At 59.7% G+C, this 8,659-nt stretch overlaps 2 protein-coding genes across 3 annotated transcripts in view; both read left to right on the top strand.

Annotated features, from left to right (window-relative positions):
• Positions 1–3,542, top strand: part of CSRP1 (cysteine and glycine-rich protein 1) — an 8,744-nt gene extending 5,202 nt beyond the window's left edge. Inside the window, exons 2-5 of one of the 2 annotated variants that reach the window (XM_009881318.1) lie at positions 299–467; positions 871–997; positions 2,870–2,963; positions 3,273–3,542. In XM_009881318.1, the coding sequence (XP_009879620.1) occupies positions 299–467; positions 871–997; positions 2,870–2,963; positions 3,273–3,349 (467 nt within the window). In that variant the 3' untranslated portion in view covers positions 3,350–3,542. The remainder of the gene's footprint in view (positions 1–298; positions 468–870; positions 998–2,869; positions 2,964–3,272) is intronic. The other variant, XM_009881319.1, reaches the window with a different exon arrangement.
• Positions 3,543–8,372: 4,830 nt separating this feature from the next.
• Positions 8,373–8,659, top strand: part of PHLDA3 (pleckstrin homology-like domain, family A, member 3) — a 1,216-nt gene continuing 929 nt past the window's right edge. The window contains exon 1 of the mRNA XM_009881340.1: positions 8,373–8,459. Coding sequence (XP_009879642.1) covers positions 8,373–8,459 — 87 coding nt within the window. The remainder of the gene's footprint in view (positions 8,460–8,659) is intronic.

Raw genomic sequence — 8,659 nt, 5'->3', positions numbered from 1 at the left:
AGGGAAATTCCAACCCGCCCTGCCTGGGTGCATCTCCAGGATACCCGCATGAAGAGGGTTAACAGAGCTTTTTCTACATATCAACCCTGTTGCTTCCTTTTAAAGCCTGACAGTGTTCTTGTTGTGATCCTTATCTCTGGCTGTTTTGCATGCGCTCCCTTTAACCAGGAACTTGTCTAGGGTTTCCTTACTCCTTGAAAGCTGAGCTGTACTCGCCCTTGTGAGGACTTGTTTTCTCCAGCTAATTAGCGAGCTCTGGATGAGCAGGCTAACGGCACCGCCCTCCCTTCTTTTCTAGTGGTCTGTAAGAAGAACTTGGACAGCACCACCGTTGCTGTGCATGGAGAGGAGATCTACTGCAAGTCCTGCTACGGCAAGAAGTACGGCCCCAAGGGCTATGGATACGGGCAGGGAGCAGGGACCCTGAGCACTGACAAGGGCGAGTCTCTGGGAATCAAATATGAAGAGTGAGTTCAAGTCTTGTTTTCGAAACTGGGGCTGTTGTGGGCACCTTCTCCCCCACGCCTTGCGATGCTTGGCTGCGTAGCCCATGAACTTCCAGCAGTATCTAATCTGGAGAGTCCCGTGGGCTGCCCTGCCTTTCTGCTCCTCGGGGGAAACCCGTTGAACCTTATTTGCAGGGTGGGATGGGGCTTGATGGGACATGTCCCCATAGCCTGAGCATGCTGCCCATCCCCTCCAAGCACGCAGCCTGAAGTTTCCGTGGGGCTCAACACATTGTGCCTAAAGCTCTGGGCCCTTCAAAACTCGGTTGGGTTTTGTGATCCCATAACTCTTCCCTCCTCCACCTTGCTTGTGCAAGGTGGAGGAGGGATCATGAACTGATCATGAACTCCCTCCCACCCACAGGGGCCAGACCCACCGACCCACCAACCCTAACGCATCCAGAATGGCCCAGAAAGTTGGAGGTGCTGATGGGTGCCCTCGTTGTGGGCAAGCAGTGTATGCAGCCGAGAAGGTGATTGGAGCTGGAAAGGTAAGAAGGAGGATGGAGTCGCTGGGGCACGCACGTGCCACAAGTTGCTGTGTGGCAGAGAGACCTTCAGAGAAGATCTTGACCTGACCCACAGGCTGCTGCAGGCTGGGCTACCAGCGCCTCCACCCAGGGCTGGGCTCGGGGTCTGGTGGCCATGCTGACCTAGAAGCCTGGTACCAAAAGGAGATCTTGGCATGTCTGTCAAACAGTTTCTCCAGGCTGCCTCACTCTTACAGGCTTGTAGATGGGAGAGAAATACAGTTTATACTAAATATTTGGAGCACTGCTCAGGAGAGGTCATGGTGGATGTCCCTGCTGCTAGATGTGTTGGGAGGATGGGCAGTGATGTGGGCTGTGGACACTGGCACCACTAACTGAACAAGTACAACATCCAGCGAGCCTTCTCCACCCTCTGCCACAGGCTGAGACGCCGCAGCCCAAATTCGGGGCAGGGAATGAATTCCAGTGGTCAGCACTGCCCACAGGCAGGGGAAGGTGGCTGGAGGTGTGGGCACGGGTTAGGTGCATCTCTCTTGGGCTGTTCTGTGGGTGGACTGGGTCTGCCCAGGGTCAGATGTAAAGGATACTCTGCAACAGCCCTGGTACTTCTTATGTCAAGTTCATCACTTCACCAGGGTCCTTCGCGCCCCAAGCTGTGGCCTCGTCCCAGCCCAGCTCTGGGAAGTTCTCTGTAAGGCATGGGGACACCTTCTGCTCTGTCAGCCCTGGTGAGGACCCGGGTGAGGTCTCTGCCCTGAAGCAACCTTCCCTCTGAGGTCAGGAACATGTGCAGCGCTTGCCGAGGCAGCCAGGTCAGGCTGCTTGGCTTCGTGCCGCAGGGGATGGGATGGCCGTGCTGGGAAAGCCTCATGGCCTCACTGGTGACGTTGGGTCACTCACTGGCCCTGCTGTGCTCTGTCCTCCCTGGGGCTTCTGTGTTCGTCCTCTGTCCCCAGAGCAAGGAAAGGAGGCATCTAGTCAACAGAAAGGGCCTCCCAGCATCATCATACCCTAGCTGGCAGCACGGGGATTTGTGATGGATGCGTTGAGGGTCAGCCCAGGGTCAGAAGCCAAATTTACCCTTAAAATAATGATCTGGGCTTCCTGGTAGGCTTCTGGCCTCAGTGTTTACGGGGAACCAAAGCTGGCAAAGCAATTACACTCAAGCAAACCCGGAGAGGATTCCAGAGCATGTATTTCATGTGCTAATGTTTGCGGGATGACTCCATCCGCTACCTCCTCCTCCAGCCCCCCTAATTTCACATTTTCTTCCAAAAAAGGTTTCATGTTTTCCAAAGTGTTTACTTAAATTCCTCCGTGAGCGGCTCTGGCTACTCTAGGTCTGCTCAAAGGCTGTGAGCTCATTTATCCCCAGAGGACTGGTGGAGCTGTGGGGGGGTGGTATTTTTAAACATTGGCTTATTTCTGCATTCTTAGTGTCCGATTGCTGCCTTCCTTGGAGCTGTAGTTGTGCGGGGGCAGGTGTCCCACCCCCGCTGCCACCCCCAGGACACAGCAGCGGGTCTCCGCTACGTAACTCGGTGGATTTATCACGCTGCTCGAGAGAGGACAACCTCCAAAGGGGGGGGATTGCTCCTTACCAATTATTGTACAAATTACTGTACAAATGACTTCTGGGAGTCGGGGTGAAAGCTCTCTGAAACCAGATCAATGCGGGAGCAGTGACCACACCTGATGTTCCCTCTCTGTATCTTCCCACCGGGGCTGGGAGGACCACTCCTTCCAGAATAAAGCTTTCATCCCCTTCAGGCCTCTTTGCCAACCCTTTTGGGTCAGACCTTGTTTGATAGCCAAAGCGCTGCTGCCCTGGCCCCGGGTGTTGTCTGACCGGGCTCTGCTCCTGTCCCGCAGTCCTGGCACAAGTCCTGCTTCCGCTGTGCCAAGTGTGGCAAGAGCCTGGAGTCCACCACCCTGGCAGACAAGGACGGGGAGATCTACTGCAAAGGTGAGTGCCACCTTCCCCGCTGGCTTGTCCTGCACCCCGAAGGGTGGAGGTGGGGGGTGAAAACCCCTGTGCAGGGAACCAGGATGGGGCTGAGGTTTGGGGAGGTGGTGGCCCCAGCAGCTGCCTGTGGGGACTGGCTGTGCTGGCTGGCCGCAGAGCCGGGGGATTTCCCGCTGTGCCTGGAGCCTCTCTGTTTGCCCAACAAATACGGCAAACCCCGTCCTGTTTAGGCAGTGCCTGCTTCCCGAGGAGGACCTGCTCCTGTTCAGCTGCCGGCCTTACCCGTCTCTCCCTTCCCGTCCTCCGCAGGTTGCTACGCCAAGAACTTCGGTCCCAAGGGCTTTGGCTTCGGGCAAGGCGCCGGGGCGCTCATCCACTCGCAGTGAGGCACCAGGAGCCAGGCTGTCCGCTCGCTCAGGGCTTCTCCATACCAGCCTCTGCTGCCCGACCCTTCCCGCACCCGCAGTGAGCATCATCATCGATAGCCACCCGCTGCTTCACAGCATGAGCCCCTTCTTCCCCGCCATGACCCAGCGCACCCCGAAGCGTAGGAGTCCCAGCATCGTCCCCATCGGGTCCTGCTGGTGTGGGTGCCGGCGGGGAGACAGCTCACACCTCCCTGCAGTGAGGCCCGTGCGCCCGAAACGTACTGCTGCTCCGCGTTGCCCATCCCGCCGGGATGCGTGCTCAGCCGTGCCGTGCCGTGTCACCGAGCAAGCAATAAACATCAAAGCTGATCGATGCCTGGCCTCGCCGGAGAGTTTATTCCCCGTCTGGGGCTGAGGAGGTGCACTGGGTGACCAGAGCTGGAGGTCAGGAGGTAGAGGGAGGATGGGAAATGTTCGCAATCGTGGTTTGCAGTTAAAGAATGAGGGCAGGAACTGCTCGGCGCAGTTTGACGTGGCCCAGCTGTGGCCAGCTGAGCTCCACGGGTCGGGCTCTCCCCGTGCTCCCGCAGTGTATAACCATTTAAAAAAGCAGCGGTTGATGCTGAGAGGCCCAGGACAGACCTTCTTGGGTGTGTTGGTAGCACAACACGTGTGCACGCCCTATCGAAACCCCTATCAGTGCTTTTACGTGGCGCCTCTCCAAACAGGCGTGCCCAGCAGTGCCAAATACTTAACAGCTTTTCACCTACTCCCTGGATTTTAACAGCACTGTGGATCATTAAGTCGTCAGTTTGGCAGCTCCCCAGATATAATTCTTTTTCATGTGAACTCTTTAGTTTCTGTGATTCTTGCGTTTGACCGGTGTGACATGCCCACAAGATCAGCCTCGCTGCAGCTTAGAGTTATGAACTCCCCAGGGAATTTAGTTTTAGGGTTTTTTTAAAGTTATAAACATTGTGGCTGAGTAAATGAGATGGGTAGTGTTTTGAGAAGCAGAACAGAGGCAGAAATCCTTTTGTGGGGCAGGACTCGGGCTCCTTTATCAACTCAAGCACTTTCTCCCATTCATCACACCCTGTTTGTTTACATGATATTTTCGAAGCTGAGATGGGGAATGAACACCCCCACACCCATACCACCCCACCCCCCCCGCCCCAGGTTTCCCAGTCTGGGGCCCACATTTTAGCTGGTCCCATTGCTCTGGGGTGCACACTTGGGGTTTGGTGAGGCAACCGCAGATGGCACTTGGCATGTGGAGCAGAGAGCCCAGGCTCAGGGATGCGGTATTGGGTCTGTAGCACAACGGGCTCACACACTGCCCTCGGTGCCGAGGCCGAAACCTGGCTGCCTTGTTTGGCAGAGGCCCTGCTCCCCCACGGAGGCTGGGGGGGGGGTAGGAAGCTGCCAGCTGTCTCCGTGAGCCTGCGGTGGATGCTGTGCTGCTGCCGCATTTCAACTGGATGTGCCACAGGCAGGGATTGTGCCCAGGCAGTGCTGTTTAGTCGATAAAGCTAGAACAAGTCCTCCTTTAGTCTCTTCTTGCCGTAGTTGTAGAGGTTGTGTCAGAGAGAGGGGAGATACTGACACATCGCAGGTGTGATGGACCCCATAGAGGCCATTTGCTCCTGGAGACCTGATCAAAGCTAGGAGACAATGCTGTGTTTGGGTTTCATGGGTGTCAGAAAGAAATAGGGTGGAAGAGCCCTGCAGAGGTCGAGCAGGGCTAGCTTCAAAGGTCAGGTTGATCAGAGCCTCCAATGTCCAGTCAGGCTTGGAAAGCCTCCAGGGATGGAGGTCCCACCACTATCTTGTCTTGTCATAGCATTGCACTGTACACCCAGAAAAGGTTGTCTTCCTTATGTGCATCAGAGTTTCCCTTGTGGCATCTGTGCCCATTGTCTCTTGTCCTTTTGCCATGCACTGCTGTGTCTCACTTCTCCACAACCCTTCTCTAGGCAGTGGAAAACTGCAGTTTGGTTCTCCAAGCCCTCTATTCTCCAGCCTGGTGGGTCTCTGCTGAGCTTTCGGCCCCAAAAGTCCCAGGTGACATCATGGGCAGTGTCCTGGGACAGGGACTTTGCCCTGAGGGCTTGCGATGGGTGCTGCACGCCTGCTGAAGTTCCATTGTTCACCTGAGAATGGCTTAGGGAGTGACAGAGACCAACATCCACCGCGTTAGCGGCTGTGGGCATGGGGAGACTGGAACAGGCATCACTGGGGCTGCACATCCAGAGTGAGGGCATGAGGTGTGCTGGAGGATGTAGTGGGGCAAAGCCTGGGAGAAGCGGGGTGGGATTAGAGGTGCTTTTTGGGCATCCCCTGCCCAACCTGCAGTGGGATGGCTGCGACCGTCTGCTACCCTCTGCTGGTTACTGCTCCTGGTGCACGGGCACGGCCACGCACCGGTCAGCGGGATGTGTGTGGACACCTGCACCCAAGCGTTGTCCAAGTCCCTTTACAGGCAGCAGAGCCACGTTGCAAACAGCAGTCCCTCCTGCTGCTGGCACGGGGGCTGGCAGGCCCTGGGAATGGGGCCGTCCCGCCTCTGAAGAGATGAACCAGAGGGTCAGCTCATGGCCGAGCACCCTGGAGGCTGGTGGTGATGGTACCACTCCAATGGGTGGAACTGGAGCCCTCGGAGCCCCACGGCTGGTGGTGCTGGGGGATCCTGCCGTAGGGGATGCCACACTGCCACCGCCCCATCCCGCCTGTGAGTGTTTTGTGGGAAAGTCACGCTGCCCAGCTGAGCACCGCAGCCCCGTTACCTGCCCGCGAGGGACAGGACATGCATGGGGACTGCAGGCAGCCCGCGGAGCAAAACCTTTTGGTCGCCGGCAGCCTGACGCAGTGAGTCCTGTTGGGTTTGCTGGAGGGCAGGAGCTGTGGCGTCGGCCCCCCGGGCAGCCCGGCAGGATCGGCCTCCTGCCCTGCGGGTCTGGGAACGGGCAGCCGGGGAGAGAGGAGCGGAGAAGGACTTTCTCAAAGCTCCTTCACATCCACGGCTGTGGGAAAATGACCTTCCCTTGGCAGCTGGAGCCCGGAGAGGCAGTGAGCAGCAGAGCTGGGGGTGTTGGCAGCTCTTGGGTCTCCCCAAGGTGGTGCAGAAGGAATCGGTCTGGCTGGTGAACCAAAAGTGCCCACGGATATCCCAGCTTGCCAGAGCAGAGCCAAAAGCGACAGTTCCAAAACCACTCACCCCCAAATTTCCAGGGCTCAGCATCCCTGGAGCTGAGTGTTACCTGTGCGTGAGAAAACAGCTTCAGATGCTCCTGCGGGGAGGGAACCCACACATCTGCTCTGCTCCTCCCGAAAGCGCTGGGGTGCTCGGGGTGACCTCCGGCGCTGCGCTGACCCCCCGGCTCTGCCCAGCCCTGCGCTGCCTTTGGGTGTGGGGGCGGCAAGGGCCGCAGGGGTGCCGGGGCCACCTGACGTCACGAAACCGGGGCTCCTGGCACAGCCGGGATCTCTGCCAGCGTGGCGAGGTTGGCCCCGGGGAGCACGAACCAGTTCCTGGCTCCGGCAGGAGCCCTGCCCTCTTAATGAGGGATAATTAGGTGCATCTCATCGGTGCTGCAGACTTGCCCCCCGGCCACGCCGGCTGCAGGCAATGCCCCCAGTAGGGATGGGGGACGATGGAGGGGTTGGGGCAAGAGGGGATCCAGCTGGGGGGTACTGGGGGGGTTGGAGTCTGTGGGGGCATGAGCAGGGTGATTGGGAGGTGAGTGCTGGGGCAGTGGCTGGGTGGCAGGGAGCCACGGGCCACCTGCGGGGGGGCGGGAGGGGGGGGGATTTTCTCCCCTTCCAGACCTCAGCTGGGCGAAGGGATCCGCACCCTCAGCATCTCCAGGGGCACATCCATCTGCCCAGCAGGCTGTGACCATCACCCCCTTTGGTAGCCCACAGCCAGCACGAAGGCCCCAGATGTCCCCACCGGCAGCTTGACACGGCGCGGTGAACCCCTCCGTGCCAGGTGCTGGCAGAGGAACAGAGGAAGCTGCAGTGGCCGGGAACGAGACGGGCTGGAAAGCAGACGGGTGTTTTGCTGCAGGGGAGGGTGGACTCAGGCGGGACTGGGCTGTGCAGTGCTGCCCCGGCCCCGCTCCGGGGGTGCGTCTCCCCCTGCACAGGTCACACGAGGCTGGGGGATGCTGGTCCTCACTGTGGGACAGGCTGGGGGCTTCAAACCCCTGTGTGCCGGGGGGGTTGGGGGATGGGACCTCTGTGTGCTGAGGGCTGGGCCAGCACCCTTGGGTGCACGGCCTGGTGAGTGGTGGGTGTCAAAGGCTGTCCCTGTTGCAGGGAAGCCCTGCACAGCCACCACAGGAGTGGTGACACCAGACATCTCCTGTCTGCATGTGTCCCCCCTCCTGGGCCACCACCGAGGGGTCCCCACAGCTCCTGCCTGGCTGGTGCTGCACCCACAGCCCCCTGCCCTGGGTGGCACTGCTCCCCACAGCCCTCTACTACGGTGTCACTGTACCCCATAACCCTCTGCCCTGGCTGACACTGAACCTCATGGTGCCTTCCTGGCTGGCACTGCACCCTACAGCCCCCCACCCCAGCCAGCACTGTACCCTATAGCTCCTTCCTGGCTGGCACTGCCCCCAGAAACCCCTGCCCCAACTGACACTGCACCCCACAGCCCCATCTACAAGTGAGACTGTGCCCCATAACCCTCTGCCTGGATGGTGCTGCACTTCACAGCCCCCTGTTTGCCCTGACACTGCACCCTAGAGCCCTGTGCCAGCTGGCTCTGCACCCCCCAACAGCTGGCTGTGCACCCCTCAACAGCTGGCTCTGCACCCCCCAACAGCTGACACTGCACCTCCCAACATCTGGCTCTGCACCACCCAACATCTGGCATTGCCCCACCGCGCCCCCCACCCGCTGGCTGCTCGCCCCACAACAGCTGGCTCTGCACCCCCCAACAGCTGGCTCTGCACCCCACAACAGCTGGCTGTGCGCCCCGTGCCTGGGCTGCCATGCAGCTGCCTCCCAGCCCTGCCACGGCACTGCTGCCATGCAGACCCATGCCCGCATGCTGCCTGTTCACAGGAGGACCCTGGGGGCAGCGCCTGCCCGCGGGCACCCCAAAAATGCCTCCTGGGTGAAGCGGGGCTGCACCGGGCCTGGCCGGGCTTCGCCTGGGCGTGAAGGGTGCCTGCACGGCAGGCGGGGCCAGGCGAGGCGGGGAGGAATGTGAGTGGGAGAGCGGCCGGGCATGTAGCGACAGCTCCTGGGGCGCGCGGCGTCGGGGATCCCACACGCTGTGCGGGGCAGGGAGCAGAGGCCCGGCAACAGGGCTGG

This window comes from Charadrius vociferus, unplaced genomic scaffold (genome assembly GCF_000708025.1).
Source record: "Charadrius vociferus isolate BGI_N301 unplaced genomic scaffold, ASM70802v2 scaffold333, whole genome shotgun sequence".
Lineage (NCBI taxonomy): Eukaryota > Metazoa > Chordata > Aves > Charadriiformes > Charadriidae > Charadrius > Charadrius vociferus.
Note: the sequence above shows the minus strand (reverse complement) of the source record. Positions and strands in the feature narration are given on the sequence as shown.